The sequence below is a fragment of the Rhinoderma darwinii genome, chromosome 1 (genome assembly GCF_050947455.1).
Source record: "Rhinoderma darwinii isolate aRhiDar2 chromosome 1, aRhiDar2.hap1, whole genome shotgun sequence".
NCBI lineage: Eukaryota > Metazoa > Chordata > Amphibia > Anura > Rhinodermatidae > Rhinoderma > Rhinoderma darwinii.
Window position 1 is genome coordinate 556,549,941 of NC_134687.1, and position 21,573 is coordinate 556,571,513.

Genomic DNA, 21,573 nt, shown 5'->3' on the forward strand with positions numbered 1-21,573 from the left:
TCCTGTATCCGTCTCCAACTTCCCCCCCTCCCCTTTAATAGTGTGTATGTATTTATTCTCCCTCTGAGCCTGCGCCATCCTTGCCAACAGCCGTCCAGTGGTTTCCCCCTCCTCATAATATTTGCGTTTTAAAAACATCCTTTTGTTATCTGCCCTCTCCAACTGATGCTGTTTTAACAACCGCTGCGCCTCCACCCAATGCTTTAATGTGTCTGGTGTGTTATCTACTATATGTAGCCTTTCTGTCTCCGTTACCCTTTCCAACAGCGCTTCCCCTAATTGTCTAGACCGTGTTTTTACTGCTGAAATGTGCTGGATGAACACCCCTCTCAGCCACGCCTTCATCGCGTCCCACAGTATCTCTTGCGGTACCGTTCCCGAATTGAATTGAAAGTATTCCTTTATGAGGTCTAAAATTTGTTTATTATCTATCAGCTTCAGCCAAAAGGCATTGAGTTTCCAGCACCCTTGCCCCCGCCCTGTCCTCCCCTCCGTCTCTACCTTCATTAACAAAGGAGAATGATCCGATAACGCTCTTTGCAAGTATTCTATCTGGGCTACAAACGGTACCGCTGCCGGTGAGCACAAGATTAGGTCTATCCTGGATAAAGACTGATATGTGGAAGACGCACAAGAATACTGAAAGCTATTTGGATGTTTATCCCTCCATATGTCCCGCCAACCCATTTCAGCAACAAGATGGCCAAACGCTGTTAAACCTCCCCCTGTCATGCCGAATTTATCCATATTGGTATTCAATACTGCGTTAAAATCCCCCATCACTAGTAACAGCACCTCCGGGTACCTAGCCAGTTCCTCCACCACTTTCTTGATACATCCGCTAGAAAATGGAGGGGGGACATACAACACCACCAACACACAATTCCAATGATACATCGTACAGTGTACCCCCACATACCGCCCCTCCCCATCCTGGAAGGAGTCGTGACATATAAATGGCACTGCCCTATGTATGAGAAGACTCACCCCCCTTGAATATGTAGTATGGTAAGAATGAAAACTATGGCCTACCCAGGCCCTATGCATCATGGAAACTGAATCCCTATTCATATGTGTCTCCTGTAATCCTATCACCCTCGACTCCTGTTTCCTAATAAAATCAAATACCGCCTGTCGTTTTCTGGCTTCCCGCAGGCCCCGTACATTCCAGGACAAACAATTAAGTGATCCCATCATCCCTCAACATATCCCAACACATCCTATCCTGTTCTCGTAATTTTCCATATCCGACCGGCTGGGTCCTCTTTCCCTCCCTCCCCTCCCCCCCTGCAACCTCCCCCGTAAACCTACCCCTTTCCAAGGGTTGGGGCGACAGAACGTATCTGCCATTACCCATAACAAGCGTCGGCAGGTCAACTCCGCCCACCGTACATTCAACAATACCATAACTCGTTATGCCCTTTTCCCGCGTAACTGACCATCCCTCCCGCTGCCATTTTCTTGCAAATAAACTACCATCCCTTCAGCATATCGGTACCCCTCAATGTCCATAAACACATTCCTCCTCTTCCGGTCTTCCGCGTTCACCGCAACCATGCCCTCCAACTCCAAGTCCAAACATGACCCGAAACCCTCAATGCCATATCTTGCAATTTTTTTCCTACGACACCTGGTTCAGTCCCGCAACCCCAGCCTCCTTTTGTCAGCCGGTCTGTTCCGCATCAACGCCGTCCCTCTGCCGGTCTCAGCTGACTTTCATGGCTATCCAACCATCTAACCGCTTCTCTCGGTGTCTCGAAAAAGGAAGTTGTGCCCAGCGCCACCACTCTCAGACGGGCAGGATACATCATTGAATATTGCACTTGTAACGCCCTTAGGCGTCTCTTTATATCCATAAACTGTGATCTTTTCCGTTGTACTTCCATAGAGAAATCCGGGAAGAAGGACACTTTCACCCCATTAAAGGAGATGTCTTGACGTTCTCTAGCTTTCCTCAGGATCTTGTCTCTATCTTTATAATGTAGAATCTTTATCAGCACCGGTCTCGGCGGCCTTCCCGGAGGGCCAGGTCTGGTCGGCACCCTATGCGCTCTCTCCACCGCAAATAAAGGGGTCAATTCCTCTCTGCCAAATGTGTCTATCAGCCACTTTTCAAAGAAGTCATCCGGATTCGTTCCCTCCACTCTTTCCGGAACCCCCACAAGGCGAACGTTATTCCGTCTCAGCCGATTTTCCATATCGTCTGTCTTAGCCAGCAATGTCGCCACTGCCTGCGAGTGTGCCTGTACATCCTGCTTTATGTGAGGAATCGCATCCTCCATGTCTGAGACTCTCCCTTCCACGGCAGTGGTGCGTTCCGCAACTTTCTGCAAATCATTCCTGAGCAGCAAAATGTCCTCCTTCAATCCACCCATCTGGCTTGCTAAGGTATTAAGGACCATAGAATTTTGCTTCACCGCTGCCAAAATGTCCTTTAGGGAGGGTTCCTCCTTCCTTACTCCACTTTTCCCTCCAGCACCTGGCTGATCCTGCATGGCGCCACTCATCTCCTCCTCCTCCTCCTCCTCACTTCTCATGTCCCCCGCCAAAGGAGAGTACCTGGATCCATAAGATGAGCCTCCAGCTGCCTGATCTCCAGCCGATTTTCGCTGCTGTGCAGCCGCCCCCCCTGCTCTCGGCGTGCGGGCGAACCTCTCCAGCTTCTCCACAACTTCCTGCCGGAGGCCTCTATTGCGGCCTTCCTTCTCCTCGGCGCCATCTTGAGCGCGGGACCCGGGACTCGCTGGCGGCGACTTCTGCTTCTTGGAGCGCGTCATTATGGCCGGGTACTCGTGCTCATCCACCTCCAGACTCTGGTAAGACCCTGGGGAAGCTATTTTCCCCGAATTTTACGGGATATATGGACCTTATAGGATGAGTACAGCAGGAGCTCCGGTCACACACGTCCTCTCACATTCACCGCTAGGCCACGCCCCCCCGTTTCTGTGGTACTTACAGCAGAGCAAGCGTAATCTCGCGAGATCACGCCGTAAATGACAAGTTACAGCGAGATTACACTTGCTGTGCTGTAAGTCCCACACAAACGTTAGCGAAGTGTCGGGATTGTGAATAGACATCGCGTCCTGGCTGGAAGGAATGTCTATTCACTCTATAAACACTTCTGTAATGTTAATATGTCAGTATAAGCGTATGTGGACACGACCTCTTTTCAGACGTAATGGAGGCGTTTTACGCCTCTAATTACGCCTGAAAAGACGGCTCCAATACGTCGGCAAACATCTGCCCATTGCTTGGGACGTAATTGGAGCCGTTTTTCATTGACTCCAATGAAAACCAGCTTGAATTACGTCCATAAAAGACGCCGCGAAAAACGCGTGCACTTGTAAAAACGTCTGAAATTCAGGAGCTGTTTTCTCCTGAAAACAGCTCTGTCATTTCAGACGTATTTTGCGTTGCCGTGTGAACATACCCTAAGACAGCAGATCGTGAATAACGCAGTGTCACTATGCGCTGACTAAATGAATGGAGAGGAGTGCATGACGCTGATTGGTCAGCGTCATACACTTCTCTGTACAACGCCCACTTGGTCTAAAGTAAAAACACGCCCAGTTGGGCATTAAGAAAGCTCATTAGCATAAATCTAAAATCGCTAATAACGTGGTGAAAATAGATCAGTTTTCTAAATAAAAAGCACTGCTGTCACCTACATTATAGCGCCGGTCTCCTTATGTAGGAGATAGGGCACTTCTAATGTGGTGACAGAGCCTCTTAAATGTAATTTTCTTCACACATGTACATAGCCTCTTTCAAAAAACTGCTTGTCGTCCTTAGAAACAGACAGCAGTAGAAATAGGCAAACCTGAAAATCCACTTCACTGGCGTTTTGCCATCAGGCAAATATAATATATCATAGCCTTTTATTAAGTATATAAAATAATAGAAATATGGTGAAACTGCACTGCACTCTGGTTACTAGAAAATAGCTGAATTTTTCATGTAGCTTATAGGCGTTATATCACTAAAGACTGATGAAATATCGCTATGCTATGCCATCAATGTCCGCACCCTGAGGGTCTGATTGCTAGGACAAGGGGGCAACGGCACTAAGAAAGCACTGTGCCCATTTAGCTCCAGCTAGTTGCGTCCAATTTTTCTTCATCAGACACCGTTTGGATCCATCGTACAACAGGATCAGCGTCATTGCTTCTGCAGTGTAATGTTAGACAGATATGCTCGGAAAATCTCGTGATCTGGCCAAGACGCATGCAACTGTCCTACTGTATAAAAAATTGCGGGATGCGTTTTACTGGAAAGCATTGACTAAGCTAAGAATAATATACTGTACTGACGCATACTGCCCAGTAGTATACTTAAAGGACACTTTTTTTGGCATACGTACGGTCCATACGTTCGGCGTATATACTGGAAGTATTTCACTGCATATATGCCACACATGTAAACACGGCTTCAGTTGTAGAATTAGAACCTCATTGTCCATATGTGAAGGACATTATTTTTCCACACTATTTTCCATCACGTCAACACATTGGACGGCACACCATGCAGCCAGTAACTGCTCAGATATGTCCTCAAGCACAAGAATTCTTATGTACCTGGTCTGGAAATGAGTCTTCAAAGGATTTCTCCAAGTCCATGTTAACTGAAACCAGAGTGGTGAGAGATTTTCCATCGCTGTCCCCCGGTTCTAAATTGGATTCCGTATCTGAAGCTTCTCTTGCTACTTCATGCTTGTCTACCATTCGAGGCTCAAAGACTTCCTTTGTGATCTCACCATTCACTGGCTCCAATTCAACCTCCTAAAATGGAAATATAAAGGGCTATCTGGACTATTCTTACTCCATATATCTTACTTGACTTACAAACACCATCCAAAGAAATAAGTATAATCCAAAAAATAAGAACAATATATGGACTCAATATATGACCCAATAAATTTGTAAGTGAGAAAGGTTTAAAGGGGAAATAGAGGTCAATATGATCTTATTAGTGATAGATACACGTGAAAAGATGAGATTGGTGAAATCTATGATTTCAGATCACCACCGATTTCCAGAACGACAGGGCACTCTAGAGTTTTTAAGCACCTTTGAGACTGTTCAGAATTTTTTGGTGCTGAAAATAGCAGTTACACCACTAGTGCCAATGTAGCAGAGCCAGAGGGGCAGTTAGCCACAGCGTCATCATAACAGAGCAGTAGAATTACCTCTACTATGCTCCAGTGCTCATCTGTGTGGGGAATGGCTGGAAGAGACACAAACCTTTCTTCGTTTTTGCCTCCTCGCATTTAGTCAGCCATAACTGCATATGTTCGTATGTAACTTTACTAGGCCTCGGGCTTTCGCAGGGTTAGGCAACCATAGAGAGGTGGAGATCTACTGTTGTAACTTTGGAGAGCCTTGATATCTACTTGGTACTGAGTTGTGACAGGACCATGGGGGGGATGTATGAAAGTTTATGAAGATACATGCAACAATGAAGTCTGTTTGAACACTCTGAATCCAGTTTTGAGAGAAATACTAAAGCAAGAGAGTTGACTGGGAAAGAGATGGGCAGATTCCATAGTCCTAAGTGAATGTCGAAGTTTTGTTTCTAGGCTGAAGACATTAATCCGGTTGCAGGTGGGGTGTGATCTTGAAATCCGGGATTTGCTTCATATCCACACTTCTGTCCTGGGGGAAGGTGTAAACCTTGGAAAATTGCTGCTGTAAGTGAAAAATGCATCTGGGGTGCTCGGCTGTAGTCCGCTAAAGGGGTTATGCTGTAGTCCGTAGGGGTTATGCTGACACTCCTCCCCCCCCCCCCCGATTGAAGATGTCGGGGAAACAAAGAATCGTGCATGTTGGATTTCAACCTGCCCGATCCTTTGTTCCTGCAGGAGATAATGCCTTGTGGCTTAGGATTTTAGCTATTTATTTTTATTTTGCATCTGTTTCTGCGGCACACTAAAACTAAGTGAGTCTGAATCTAATCCAGTAGTTTAATCAAAACCACTCGCTTTTTTTGGCCGTTTTTTTGTTTTATTTTTAGATATCTATATATATATATATATATATATATATATATGTGTGTGTGTGTGTGTGTGTGTGTGTGTGTGTGTATATATATATATAAAATCCTGCTGAGCCTAAAGACTGTTCTTATTTCTGTATTTCCCGGGCGATCAGGTTGGGACCAGGGATTTAACGTCTCATGCTTATAGCAAAGCCATGTGCATGGAGCCTGTATGATGGCACACATAGTCTTTACAGTTCTGTATAACGGACGCGTAGGCCCTCCGTTATAGTACTATTTTAATGACGGGGGGAGGGGAGACAGACAAGTGAGCCCTAATCTACCCGCCACTCAGTCCCTGCCTACTTGCAACGACCCGCCCTAGGCGACGGGGTACAACTGGGCGACGGTCCCTACGCTCAATAAGTGCACGACAGACAAACAGACAAGGGTAGACAGAGCTAGGGGGAGAAAGGGGCAGTTGCCCACGGCAACACCGTGAGCAACAAGAGAAGTAAACAAGCCGAGTCAAACCAGGAGTGTACGAGGTACCAAACGCAGAGCAGGAGAGTAGTCAGCAAGCCGGGGTCAATATGAAGCAAGGACAAAAGTACAAGAAGCTGCAGCAGGGCCAGGAAACCAAACGAAAAGAATCACAAGCAAAGGAGGAACAGGAAAGGCAGGTATAAATAGACAGAGGGCGGGAGCTAGCTCCGTCTGGCCAGGCTGTGATAGGTTCTCCCACTCCTAAGCCTGCCACCCTGAGTGGTGGAAGATGGAGTCAGTCTCACAGACATAGAAGCAGGTGCAGACTGATTATCTATGGGCGTTAACCCCAAAGCTGTGCCTGGCAGATCCTTTACAACTATATTCCACCCAGAAGAATTGATAAAAATACCTCCAAAATACAGCATCTGATGGAACTTGCCACAATTTTGGTTCTGAAGTACAGTAACATTGTTAAGGATCTGCCAGGCACAGCTTCTGTATCCACGCCCTTAGGTAATCAGTCTGCACCTGCTTCTATGTCTGTGAGACTGACTCCATCTTCCACCACTCAGGATGGCAGGCTTAGGAGTGGGAGAGCCTATCACAGCCTGGCCAGACGGAGCTAGCTCCCGCCCTCTGTCTATTTATACCTGCCTTTCCTGTTCCTCCTTGCTTGTGATTCTTCTCTGTTGGTTTCCTGGCCCTGCTGCAGCTTCTTGAACTACTTGTCCCTGCTTCGTATTGACCCTGGCTTACTGACTACTCTTCTGCTCTGCGTTTGGTACCTCGTACACTCCTGGTTTGACTCGGCTTGTTCACTACTCTCCTGCTCTGCGTTTGGCACCTCGTACTCTGCTGGTTTGACTCGGCTCGTTTACTATTCTTGTTGCTCACGGTGTTGCCGTGGGCAACTGCCCGGTTTCCCTTTGTTCTGTGTTTCCTTGTCTGGTTGTCTGTCGTGCACTTACTGAGTGTAGGGACTGTCGCCCAGTTGTACCCCGTCGCCTAGGGCGGGTCGTTGCAAGTAGGCAGGGACTGAGTGGCGGGTAGATTAGGGCTCACTTGTCTGTTTCCCTATCCCTGTCATTACAAACATAGCAGGTTATGGGCGCCATACTACAGATCTGTTCATGTGCATGAGCAATAAAAATGTCAGTCCATCAATCGCAATGCCCCAGCCCTTCGTCAGCACCGTGATCAATATCTCATGAAGCAACAAGTGTCCAGCCGTGCAACCCATATGTCAAGGACAACTTGGTATAAATGAAGTTACTATCAGACTACTGGTGTTTTCATAAGGTACTTGTAAGTAGCTGTAACTATATTTAGGGTTCTTTTACCTGTTTCTTCTCACACTTCTCCTCATCCTGAGAATCCAGATTATCACATAACAGAAGTTCCACTGGATTTGCTGAGATTTCCTCCTGTAGTTTGGACATGTCATTCTCATCCTTTTCTTCTGCAAGCTGCTGAATGAGCTCTTTGAAGTTCTCTACTATCTGTTCCTTAGACTCCAGTCTGTAACCAAACAATGAATAAATTACCTAAAAAGCTACAGGGTCCTACCAAAGTGTACAATGACCTTGGCATCCCAATGCCTCTCTTCTGATCAAGATAAGCCATGTCCATATGCCCTGCTACTTCAGCGTAAATGTAGAATTACATGGTAGCCATTTTGATGATGGCCAGAAAGAAAGCCAATCTTACAGAGCGGCTCTCTATTCTGGCTCATAGTGGGGGGTGCCGTATGGGCCTGATAGGACATATGGACAGGGGGCTATCTTCTTTAGACAACCTCTTTTGGAGACTAACAAAAAAAACTGTGGGTATAGACATAAAACCACCATTACTTATTGGATGAAATATCACTGCTGCTGGCAGTTTCTTCCTCCATTGCTTCCACCACTTTCTTTCCGATCTTTGGCCGCTTCAGCTGACTGCTTCTTGTGCGAGTAGAGACCGATGTTGCCCCAAATTCTGGAACAAAGGTGGAATTAACAAGTCTGATTAATTGCATGTAACAGAGTCACTCCGTATCTACTGGTTCTCACTGCCTCAAGGCCCTTTTACACTGGCCGACAATAGGCCGGTGCAGCGAGCGCTGATCAATGAGACATCGTTGATCGGTGCTCGTTTGCTCCTGTCACACGGAGCTATGGATGGGGACGAGCGGTCGTTACTCCGATCGTCCCCATAAGTTTTTATCATGTCGGCAGCGCATGTCCCTGTTTACACAGGGAGAAGTGCTGCCGACAACGATAATCTTTTAGTTTTTTAAAACGATACGACCAGCAGATGATTGAGCGTTTGCTCGTACATCTGCTGATCGTTCTCTGTTTACACACGGCAATTATCGGCAACGAGCGTTATATGAACACTCGTCTGCCCGATAATCGCCCAGTGTAAAACCCCCTTTACACTTCTATACTTATAAACTAAGAATACCTCTGTAGTCTAGTAACTCCTAGAATGGCACACTCTGTCAATGCACCACACATCATTGCACAAGTTCATAGTAATATAACAATCATTACGACTGTCCGATGGATCACTTTGCATATAATGTCAGGGCTGATTAGCTATATTCGACCATACCCTGACATCCTTTCCGTCATACGGTCGCAATAGTGGCACAAAGATCCTAGTAGTCATAGAGACTGATGTTGTTGCAACTTTGGACTACTGTTTCCCACATTAGCAAAATGGGGGAGTATGAGACACTCCATACGCTGTGCTGGTGCCTCTATTAGACGTCCGCAAAATGTAAGTCAGTGACACCCTGAGGTATTTTTTTATACCCGCACTAGTGCTTTACATACAACAGGGGGCCCAGAAATATTGTGTAGTTCTTAGGCTGGGTTCACACGAGCATGTTACGTCCGTAATGGACGGAACGTATTTCGGCCTCAAGTCCCGAACCGAACACACTGCAGGGAGCCGGGCTCCTAGCATCATAGTTATGTACGATGCTAGGAGTCCCTGCCTCTCCGTGGAACTACTGTCCCGTACTGAAAATATGATTACAGTACGGGACAGTTATCCTGCAGCGAGGCAGGGACTCCTAGCATCGTACATAACTATGATGCTAGGAGCCCGGCTCCCTGCAGTGTGTTCGGTCCTGGACTTGCGGCCGAAATACGTTCCATCCTTTACGGACGTAACCTGCTCGTGTGAACACAGCCTTAGAATGGAGAGTCGCATGATTGCGTTATCCTTACCTGTGCACTATACACTCATTTTCTCAGCAAAACCACACAATCCTTACTAGAGCATGTATCCTGTTATAACAATTCTACACGATTATCTTCAGAAAGCACCAAATATCTACAATATGTTATTTCTATTTACTGCACATTTTATGCATTTCTTTTTTGATATTCAATTTATAAATAACCAAAATATAGAGTTTTAGATAATAATAACCAGAGAGGATCGCTATAATTTAGTTTTATGAAATACACGAACAAGTTTGCATGTTCGCACCAGTTTGACGACCGTCAAGTTCCCCTTATTTTCTATTGTGAAATATATTTCTGTAATATAAGACATTACATTGCAATCTAAAATACAGATCCATATTTTAGCTTTCATTGTCTTAAAGAGGCTCTGTCACATTATAAGTGTCCTATCTCCTACATAAGGAGATTGGCGCTATAATGTAGGTGACAGCAGTGCTTTTTATTTAAAAGAAACGATCTATTTTTACCACTTTATTAGCGTTTTTAGATTTATGCTAATGAGTTGCTTAATGCCCAAGTGGGCGTATTTTTACTTTAGACCAAGTGGGCGTTGTACAGGGGAGTGTATGACGCTGACCAATCAGCACTCATCTCCATTCATTTACTCAGCGCATAGGGATCCTGCTAGATCCTTATGTGCTGTCTTATACTAACACATTAACAATACTGAAGTGTTTAGACAGTGAATAGACATTCCACAGGATGTCTATTCACAATCTCTGCACTTCGTTACTCTGTCTGTGGTAGTTGCGGCAGAGGACGCGTATTCTCGCGAGATTACGCGGTAAATGACAGGTTAAAACAAGATCACGCTTCCTCTGCTGTAACTACCACAGACAGAGTAACAAAGTGCAGAGATTGTGAATAGACATCCCGTGGAATGTCTATTCACTGCCTAAACACTTCAGTATTGTTAATGTGTTCGTATAAGACAGCACATAAGGATCTAACAGGATCCCTATGCGCTGTGTAAATGAATGGAGAGGAGTGTATGATGCTGATTGGTCAGCGTCATACACTCCCCTGTACAACGCCCACTTGGTCTAAAGTAAAAATACGCCCACTTGGGCATTAAGCAACTCATTAGCATAAATCTAAAAACGCTAATAAAGTGGTAAAAATAGATAGTTTCTTTTAAATAAAAAGCATTGCTGTCACCTACATTATAGCGCCGGTCTCCTTATGTAGGAGACAGGGCACTTATAATGTGGTGACAGAGCCTCTTTAAATGGAGGAAATCTCATTCTTTGATGGGAAATTCTCCAAAGTCAGCAACGTTCCCGTTCTACTTCTCTCTGTTTTTTAGATACATGTAGTATTTTAGTCAGGTATTATAAGTATGGGAGATATTTACCTTTAGCTGTGCCGGCATCAGCATTTATATCCGTTTTCTCCTCATCTGGTTCTACCTAAAGTAAAAGATTACGTGAACATTTTTAGGTTATAATAATTTATAGAACAAATTAAACAGTTGATAGTACAAATAGGAGACCTTGTTCCAATAGAGTTTGACATTGCCATTAGGCTATGTTCACATCGATTATCATTGCATGCCGAACACCAACGGCGCTGATGGAACCCAATGACTAATGGATTTCGTCGGGTTTCTGTCATGGTGTCAGTCGTTGTGCCGGACAAAATAGTGCGGCATCCTGAGCTATTTTGTCTGGCAGGTACTACGAGAGGTTCTATTATGTAGAAGATGTGACTCCAGCCTTAGGTGTTTGAACTCTAGACTTGTAGACATTTTATATATATATATATATTAGCAAAACATTTTCCAAAACCATTGGCATCACGCTGACCACCACTGTGGGAGCACCCAGGGGATGATGTCTATTACTGTTGAAGGGACACTTCTAGGATATGTGTGTGTATATGTATATTTGTGTGTATGTGAGTGTGTGTGTGTGTAATGTGAGTATATCAGTGTGTGTGTGTGTGTGTGTGTGTGTGTGTGTGTATCTTTGGTGTGTGTATAATGTATATACTGTATTTGGTGTATATATGTGTTGGGTGTGACTACCTGTGTATGTACTTGTCCATGTGTGTGGTGACTCTATGAGAATGTGTGTGTCCATGTATGGTGACTGCGCATGTATGTATAAGGATGCGCTCACACATGGCGTACTTGCATGGTATTTCCACAGCATAAAAATGCTCTGTGATAACTAGAATGTATGACTATGGGAAAGATATTCTACAACACAAAGGGATTTCTCTAGTTCTTGCGTTGCAGAATATTTTTGCCCTTAGACTGAAAATCGGTTTCATTCATCTGAATGTTTTAAGAAATACAGAACTAAATATATATACTACTATAGTCTATATACACTGCTGTACTAGTTTTATATACAATATAGAATGTGAGGTAAGAGACTGGGCTAGTTGTTTGTGCCATTACCGTTTTAGAATGTTGGGGAGAGGGTGTAGGGGGGAGGGTGCCGCGTGGGGGGGGGGGGGGGGGTTGCGAGAGCGGGGGTCTGTGAGAGAGAGAGAGGGGGACAGACTGAGACACACACCTTACCTGCAGTGCAGCCGGTCTTCATAATGGCGCCTGCTTTCTCCCTACAAACCGGCTTCTCTGATGTGTGGCTCTGAACTGCGCCTGCGCAGTACAGAGCCAGAGAGCAGAGGCAATGAACGGCTCCCGTTCACTGTGTCCTATGCACTGTTCTGCCGTATTCCATCTATGTATGTGTCGTTAAGAGACACATACACAGATTAAATAAAACATGGCAGTCCCCAGTAAAATAAGAAAGTGTTAATAAAAAAAATTTGTGTGTGAAAAATTAAAGTCAATATAATATTTTATTAAATAAAAACACATAAATGTATTTAAAAAAATAATCATGACACTGTCCCTTTAAAAGGGCCTTGACCAAAACCTTTGTTTTTGAGATGATGTACATACAGTAAGAGGTTTATGTAACAGATGAGTAGAGAACAGCACATTAGTAAGGTAATCTGAACCAATAATCCCACCTGTGTGTCCTCTGTGTCCACTATCTGAATGTTCTCCTTTTGCTCGGTCTCTGATTCAGGAGAATCTTCTTTCTGGGATACAACAGGTGGCTGCACTGACGGCTGTTCTGCAGACTGAGGAGTTGGGTCGTCTTTGGCACCTTCTGTATTTGCAGGACACAGGATGAGAAATATGACCATGGTATTTCATTACAGGTGAGATCAACAGGATCTACACATGTATTACGTGTATAAAGGCTACATGCTGCTAATTGTATTTACATGTATAAGATTGGGTTCACATGTTATGGCCATGGTTTTGCTGCAATTCGGAGCGGTTTTCAAATATATTTTTAATGTCTGCGCTGGTTTGCGAATAAAACTGCTGTTTACCAGCAAAACTCTCAGCCATTCATAATCAATTAAAAAACTGCACCGACTTACGGCAAAACCGCATGTTGCTGTGTTAACCCTGCCTAATATTGGCGGTGATGAAGAAAAAAATCAACAGACTTCCGTTGTTGTTATATCTCTGCGACGTTATACACCGGATGCAGCAGATTATTCCGGCTTGGAAATGCAAACCAGTTAATAAGTGAGCTTGTCCTATGGTTAAGCGTATAATTTACATAGCCAAATGTCTGTGGACGACCCCTCTAATTAGTGGGTTCAGCCAATTTAGTTGAATTTTAGTCACCTTCTGCTATAAGTCAATGCATGTAACCAAGCATACAGCCATCCAACAAGTAATAATCATCAGTCCTCTCTACTGAGTCCCAACCTGCGCTGGTTTAGAAAAAACATTTTCAAACACCGTTTTAGGGAATTAAGACGGGAGTCTCATATTCAGGACTCTCATCTTAGCTAGAGTGGAAAGGAATGAGTCTCCCACTCTGGGGGTCCCAACATCCTGTGCATTATACAGTTAGCGCATGCGTTTTTATCGCGATTTGTTGAATTTTACAATGCGGTTGCAGTAAAAAAAAAAATGCAACTGCATCAAACAACGGACACCAAATCCCCTTAAAAACGCATGCGCATTTAGAATGCCATTTATTTTTCTGTTGTAAATGCACCTGAACCGCTACGTCTGAATACACGCTTACAGACGATATTTCATGTTTTAACTGCCATTAAGGTATAACTATACCCCGATCAGCCATAACATTACAACCACCTGCTTAATATTGTGTAGGTCTCCCTTGCGGTGCCAATACAGCTCTGCCATGGACTCCACAAGACCTCTGAAGGTGTCCTGTGGTATCTGGTCACGTGACGTTCGCAACAGAACTCTTTAAGTCCTGTAAGTTTTTAGGTGGGGCCGCCATGGATCACTCTTGTTTTTCCAGCACATCCCACAGATGCTTGATCAGATTGAGATAAGGGGAACTTGGAGGCCAAGTCAACAACTTGAACTCTTTATCATGTTTCTCCAACCATTACTGAATATTTTTTGCAGTGTGTCAGGGCACATTATCCTGCTGAAAGACGCCACTGCTATTAGGGAATACCGTTGCCATGAAGGGGTGTACTTGTTTTGCAACAACGTTTAGGTATGTGGTTGGTGTCAAAGTAACATTCACACGAATGTCAGTATTCAAGTTTCCAAGCAGAACATTGCCTAGAGAATCACAGTCTTCTACAGGTTGCTGTCTTCCCATAATGAATCCTAGTGCCATCTTTTCTCCAGATAAGCGCCGAACACATACCCACATGTCCACATGATGTAACAAAACAAATTCATCCGACCAAGCCACCTTCTTCCATTGCTTCATTGTCCAGTTCTGATACTCACGTGCCCATTGTAGGTGCTTTTGGCAGAGGACAGGGGTCAGCCTGGGCACTCTGACTGGTCTGCATCTATGCAACCCCAAACGCAGCAAGCTTCTGTACACTGTGTGTTCTGACACCTTTCTATTATAGCCAGCATTAACTTTTTCAGCAATTTGTGCTACAGTAGTTCTTCTGCGGGATCAAAAAAAGCAGGCCAGCATTTGATCTTCACACGCATCAATGAGCGCCCATGCCCTTGTAGCTGGTTCACCAGTTGTCCTTCCTTAGACCACTTTTGATAGGTAATAACTACTGCATCCCAGAAAACACCCCACAAGACCTGCCGCTTTGGAGATGCACTGATCCAGCCATCACAATTTGGCCCTTGTCACTCAGATCCTTACAGTTCACTTGCTGCCAAATATATCCCACCCCATGACAGGTGCCATTGTAACGTCCACGGCTGTATGTTCTGGCTGATCGGTGTATTTCACAATTAACTATGCAAAGGTGCCGTAAATGCAGCCTTGTGATCTGCTATTGGTCAATCAGGTCGAGGAGCCTCTATTTACAATATTGCACAAGGCGGCTTCCAGCAGCCGGACGGGATTCACTGGCCCCATTCATATTCTCTAAGAGCATCTTATAGATGTTCTTGGTTAAAGGGGTATATTCAGGTGACAGATCTTCTTTAATACACATAGACAGTGTAATCACAAAGTGAGAATTACTGATGTACGCAATTATTCTTTTTTTACCCAATAACCTCTGTTTTTCTCTTTTTATAATACTTGTGATAAGAGTTCTCTGGAACCAATGACCAACTCCTTCAACTTCCCAAAGAAGCTCTTGATCTCCAGGGTACTTCTCTAAATATTGCTTGCAGGCTAAAATACAAAGATATAATGCGCATATGAAGAAAACCAAACAATACACAATAATGTGATAGATATATTTATCACGAAAAACAAACTATGTTTAATAATTTCACAGGGAATATGTATGGAAACACCTTGGCAAACCTGTGTAATGCCTAGTGCAGTACTAGAGGGGGCGTTGAATGGCACAGAGATTCAAAGAACACCAAAGAGAGAATTCCTGTGTCATGCACCGCCCCCTCAGGCCCTGGCCTAGACATAACACAGTTTATAAATTTTGCCTGGAGTGTTCCTTTAAAAAAAAAATCTTATTTAACGGTATGCAAACCTCCTTTCCAGGAGTGAAAGGTAATACCTATGGGAAACATGTTCCTCACACTTCCCACACATCCTATACAATTAATGGACTGTCTGGGGCTCTGATTAGGGCTGAAATATGGTGACAAGAATTAAAGGGTCTCAATCAGACACTCCATTATCATGATCTAGAACACAGACCACAATGAACATGTGTTGTCCCATCTGGACAAGCGTCTCTCTGAGGACCCTCTGGTATTTAGCTAATCCGCATGGGTGAGGCAGCTGAAACCCGTGTCAATCGGCTGTTATCCCCGGGGGAAGTTGTGGGAGGCTGCACATTTCTCCAGCAGTGCCACTGCAGTAGAAATGTGGATTACAGGTGACGAGTAAAATAAATGGGTGACCATATAATACATTTAGTCCTTCAGAGCGAGTCACATTTAGTCCATCAGAGTGAGAGCTGCTAAAAGGGCCCATAATAGGACCCTGGCTAATAGGACACCCCTCTAAAAGGGATATGGACAAAGGCTGATCAAATGGGAAACCCCTTTAAAGTAAAGCTCAACCTGGGGACCACTTTAAACATTATATTATTGAAGTGTCTATTCCTGAAACTCTTTCCCTTTTCAACTGAGGAATTCAGCTAATAGAAAATGTAACGTTTTCATCAACCTCATGTGTTCTCTGAATAAATATAGCAAAAGGGTTGCTGAATTCACAGAATATAGGCATATCTATTCTGCTTACAGATTTTGCAATATTCTGCTAACAGAATAATATGTGACGATACGTGTCAGCCTACCTGAGATCGCCATGTCCTATAATGGCGGCCCATGCCACTAAGGATCTGCCCTGTGCCTCATGGCTAATAATGACTAATGTCGACTGGATCTTGCAAAATACCATTGTTGGATGAATTTACCCTCAGCAATAGAAGAAGGATTCAAGAGAAACCAGGCAACCTTCATCCTAGGCATCTACGTGGATGGATGAGTATATACTCCCATTTGGCAGCACTTGTGATCCTATCACTTATATCTGGGACTGTGCAATATAAAGGTATGTGCCATAAATGAAAAATCCTGATACACAGGGATAACTGTATCACTAAACGTACACCCGTGCCAGGTGATATGGACCCACCGATAACGTCTAACAAACGCGTGGTTATACCGGCCAGCCTATATATGTGATAATACAACTCACTTTTAATAGTTGGTGGTTCTGCTTCCTATATTGTGGTTTTGATCTTTTTTCTTATATGATAAAATATATAGCAATACTTAGCTTTACTGAAATTACTGGTGGGCCTTTCTAATAGTTTGGTCATAGATTTATCCATTGAGGTATGTGCGTATATATAGAGTGCCTATTATCCCTTTTCTCTCCTCGTCCCATCTTTTTTTTGAAATTTTGAAAATCTAGGTTAACTTAGCAGAGATTTAGGAAATGTGAATTTTCTACAGCTGTTCTGCTTTACAACCTGGATCCCTCCCACTATAAACCGGAGCTACACTTCACTTTCATACATGTTGGAAAAGTGGAAAAAAATTAATATTTGGGACTCTTATATCTAAATAGTATATGGGCCTTGACTTGTTTTTCTACCTGCAACGGGCTATCTAATAGAAAAAAGAAGGTTAACATAAATAGTTAATGGCTCACTACTGGTTTGTAAAACCATATAGCAGTGTATATATATATTACTGTTACAGAAATTATAATGTGGTGCACAGTTGTATAATTAATTCCTTCTATAGAAAACCATTAACATTTTCTAAACTACAAAAAATCAATATTTGATCAGCAATTAATATAAATATGAAAACTAAAAAAAAAAAGTTTGTCCGTTAGTGAGCACATTCCAATAAATCCCTTTATGTATGTGGCATAGCAAGATTTTATGTCCTAAAACGTTTTTCAGCAACATTCAAAAAAGAGATACAAAAGGTGTCGCAAGGAGCGAGCACGTTATAAGAACAGTTTTTTTTACTCAATATTCTTTTTTGTGTTATATATAAAGTTTTTTTTAACAAAACACAAAAATTGCTTAAAAAGAAAAAAAAAAAGCTTGTCCAGTTAGTGAGCTCATTTCCATTTTGAAACAGACTTCCCTGTTTTCTGTACCTTTATTCAGCAACCTGCAGAAATTTTTACACAATTTCCCCCAGGGTCCTGTAGCAACTTGGTACCAAGTAGATCTCAAGACCCTCCAAAGTTATAACAGTAGATCTCCACCTCTCTTAGATTGCCTACTCATGGTCTAAAGGAAGTCTGAAATCCCTCTTCTGTCTCATCAACATCAAAGATCGGGTTGCTGCTCTGTTCCTTCACCATGCTTTACACTGAAGGCCTGCTTGTTCAGACAGCCTGCTGTGTATAAGCACAAGCTAACCACAAGCTCCTCAAGAAGTCAGTACTTAAACTGCTGATCTCCAGAATAATTATAAACTACAAGCCACTAAAGTACCGGTGAGATCAAGAAGATTATAAGATCAGTGCTTGAGCCTCAGTAAGCGGGAGTCTGGAGTTCTGTGGTAATGGGAACAGAGTGAAGGGCACAAAATAGAAATCACGTTCTTGCCAGTACGTAATGCAGCATATATACTCATGGCTAGACGCTTATTCCACTGAGAAATATATTGACTTATTTGAAATACAAAGAACATATAAGGGGCATTGTTGCTAAAAAAACAACAAAAAAAAAAATAAAAGCTCTGGTTTGTAAAATAGAAAACCTGTAAAGTGTACACCATGTAGAAATTAGCATTAAGTTACCTGTATACATTAACGATGACAGAGGATACCTCAGTCCAAGTGAGTCTTCTGTGAAACGGTCAACAAAATCTTCAAGCATTTGTAGTGAAAAATCTTTACCACGATATCTCTTTCTAACAAACATGGTGTCCAGAACTGGGAGAGTGTAGGTTTGTGTTAGATACGCTGCGCACATACTTCCTGGTAATTGAATCCCAAAAATATATAAAAATAAGAGAGAATACATAGAAGACACTCAATTCTATCAGAAGATTATACGATTTAGAAATTTGCAAGAAAAAGTTTTTCAATATCTTTCTTCTATACTGCGCTTTCATCATTTGAATTTACAGGCCCAAAGCCTGAGGATGCTCCACTGAGAGACTGTGTTGACCACATGTTCTCTTCTAATTTCTGTCAGATATACTCTTGTGATGGAGACCTTGTGTGGATCCAAGTCACTAAATACATCGATATAGAGGTTGTCCACTTTGTGCACAAAGCTGATCATGGAAGGTCCTCTATCTGGAACCTTTCTGACCAGTTGAACAAAATTTCTGGACCCTGCTGATTTATACCAGTTTTTCTTGGTCTCGCTATGTAAATTGTTTATTTAGGTTTAGGATCAACACCACTTTACAGTTACTGTATAAATATAATCTACATAAAAGGTAAGTAACCTCACAAACACATTGCTTTACTTATTGTGTACTAATTCTAATGGGAAAAAACGAGGGGAAATGTCATATTACAATGCGCCGATTCAAATAAATGGGCAACCTGCTTTTCTGATACATGGACACACACTCCCTGTCCTAGCTAACAGGGAGGGGACCCAAGTAAGTGCCCATCCCTCTATGATGTCCTAATCGAGCATATGTACAGAATTGTCCAGTTGGGATGACCCCTTGAAAGGGGCACTTTGCTATTTTTCTTCTGTAACTCCCATTCACTTCTATGGAAGTTACGGAAACAGCGTGGCTCAGCTCTGCTGTTTCCGTAATCCCAGACACCTTGCCACTGATTCCCGCGTGGATACATAATAACTACAGGGTGGGCCATTTATATGGATACACCTAAATAAAATGGGAATGGTTGGTGATATTAACTTCCTGTTTGTGGCACATTAGTATATGGGAGGGGGGAAACTTTTCAAGCTGGGTGTTGACCATGGTGGCCATTTTGAAGTTGGCCATTTTGTATCCAACTTTAGTTTTTTCAATGGGAAGAGGGTCATGTGACACATCAAACTTATCGAGAGTTTCACAAGAAAAACAATGGTGTGCTTGGTTTTAACGTTACTTTATTCTTTCATGAGTTATTTACAAGCTTCTCTTTGTTTACAGCCATTGACATGTCGCATTCCTGGATGAACAGTTTCCTGGAAAGTGGATTGGTCGTCGTGGGCCAGTTGAATGGCCCCCTAGGTCTCCCGATCTGACCCCCTTAGACTTTTATCTTTGGGGTCATCTGAAGACAATTGTCTATGCTGTGAAGATACAAAATGTGCAGCAACTGAAACTACGGATACTGGAAGCCTGTGCTAGCATTTCTTCTGCGGTGTTGCTATCAGTGTGTGAAGAGTGGGAGAAGAGGGTTGCATTGACAATCCAACACAATGGGCAGCACTTTGAACACATTTTATAAGTGGTCAGAAACTTGTAAATAACTCCTGAAAGAATAAAGTAACGTTAAAACCAAGCACACCATTGTTTTTCTTGTGAAATTCTCGATAAGTTTGATGTGTCACATGACCCTCTTCCCATTGAAAAAACGAAAGTTGGATACAAAATGGCCGACTTCAAAATGGCCGCCATGGTCAACACCCAGCTTGAAAAGTTTCCCCCCTCCCATATACTAATGTGCCACAAACAGGAAGTTAATATCACCAACCATTCCCATTTTATTAGGTGTATCCATATAAATAGCCCACCCTGTATATTCCACCTGAAGAAAAGAAAAAGAAAGTACTGACCTGAAGGCTTCACGGAGTAAAATCCAATGGCTTCCCCCCTACTCCACATAACCTTGGCATAGTCTGAGCTGCTGTGACACAGAAAAGGAACCTCATTCCTCTCCATTTCCCTCTTTCGATATATAATTCGGTTTAATACATATAGAACAATTCTTTCTCCAAGAGATCTGACCTGCAAACAAGATCCATCAAATACAAACGTAAAGAAACATTCTTCATGTCTTTCACTGTGTTGCATTTTAAACCCTTTAACGAACGAGCCATTTTTCGTTTTTGTTTTTCACGCCCCGCCTTCCAAGAGCCATAAAGTTTTTATTTTTCCATCAATAGCCTGGTGTGAGGCTTATTTTTTTGTGGGAGGAGTTGTAGTTTCTATTGGTACCATTGTACCACAGTATATATGATTTTTTGATCACTTTTTATTTCGTTTTTTTTTAGCGCTAAGGTGACCAAAAAACAATGATTCGGGTGTTTTAATTATTTATTTTTTGACGCCGTTCACCGGTTGAGTTAAATAATGGTACATTGTAATAGTTGACTTTTACGAATGTGGCGATACCAATTTTTTAAATTTTATTTTTTACATTGTGCTTTGGGAAAAAAAATATTTTTGTATTTTTTTTTTACACTTTTTAAGAATGTATTTAACTTTTTTTTACACATTTTATAAGTCCCCCTAGGAGACTTGAACCAGCGATCATTAGATAGCTGGTACAATACACTGCAATACAAATGTATTGCAGTATAATGTAATTTTATAGGCTTCTGCTAAGCCATGCCGGAGGCATGGCTTAGCAGAGGCAGACAGAAGGCACACCTGGGGGCCTTTATTAGGGCTGTCCCCCCTCCTCCGAATGGTTTAAATGACGCGGTCGCTATTGACAGCGGCATTTAACTAGTTAAACATTAAACCGCCAGGAACAGCATGATCACTGTTCCAGGCCGTTAGAGCAGCGTGTCAGCTGTCATACACAGCTAACAGCTGCGGTGTATGGAGCGGAATCAGTGCGTGAGCCCGCTTCAAACATCACACCCCCCGCTCCGCTCTATGACGTGTGTATTTTCGTCATAGGTCGTTAAGGGGTTAATAAACTCAAGGCGTAACGTAAAGCTCCTAAACCCCCATTGCAAAATATGTAACAGGGCCCCCAAATTTTTAGCAAAGGTCTCCTCATATGGGCCAGAGGGACCATTTGGGCCCCCTCAGGCTCCAGGGCCCAAGTGC

The 21,573-nt window shown here is 43.1% G+C and overlaps 1 protein-coding gene across 3 annotated transcripts in view; it reads right to left on the bottom strand.

Annotated features, from left to right (window-relative positions):
- FAM169A (family with sequence similarity 169 member A) overlaps positions 1-21,573 on the bottom strand; it is a 132,218-nt gene that overhangs the window by 27,392 nt on the left and 83,253 nt on the right. For 2 of the 3 annotated variants that reach the window (XM_075838291.1, XM_075838300.1), the window contains exons 5-12: positions 20,349-20,520; positions 18,395-18,574; positions 15,197-15,325; positions 12,687-12,829; positions 11,056-11,110; positions 8,313-8,439; positions 7,803-7,980; positions 4,575-4,778 (exon numbers count right to left, since the gene is read on the bottom strand). In XM_075838291.1, the coding sequence (XP_075694406.1) occupies positions 4,575-4,778; positions 7,803-7,980; positions 8,313-8,439; positions 11,056-11,110; positions 12,687-12,829; positions 15,197-15,325; positions 18,395-18,574; positions 20,349-20,520 (1,188 nt within the window). The remainder of the gene's footprint in view (positions 1-4,574; positions 4,779-7,802; positions 7,981-8,312; positions 8,440-11,055; positions 11,111-12,686; positions 12,830-15,196; positions 15,326-18,394; positions 18,575-20,348; positions 20,521-21,573) is intronic. The other variant, XM_075838310.1, reaches the window with a different exon arrangement.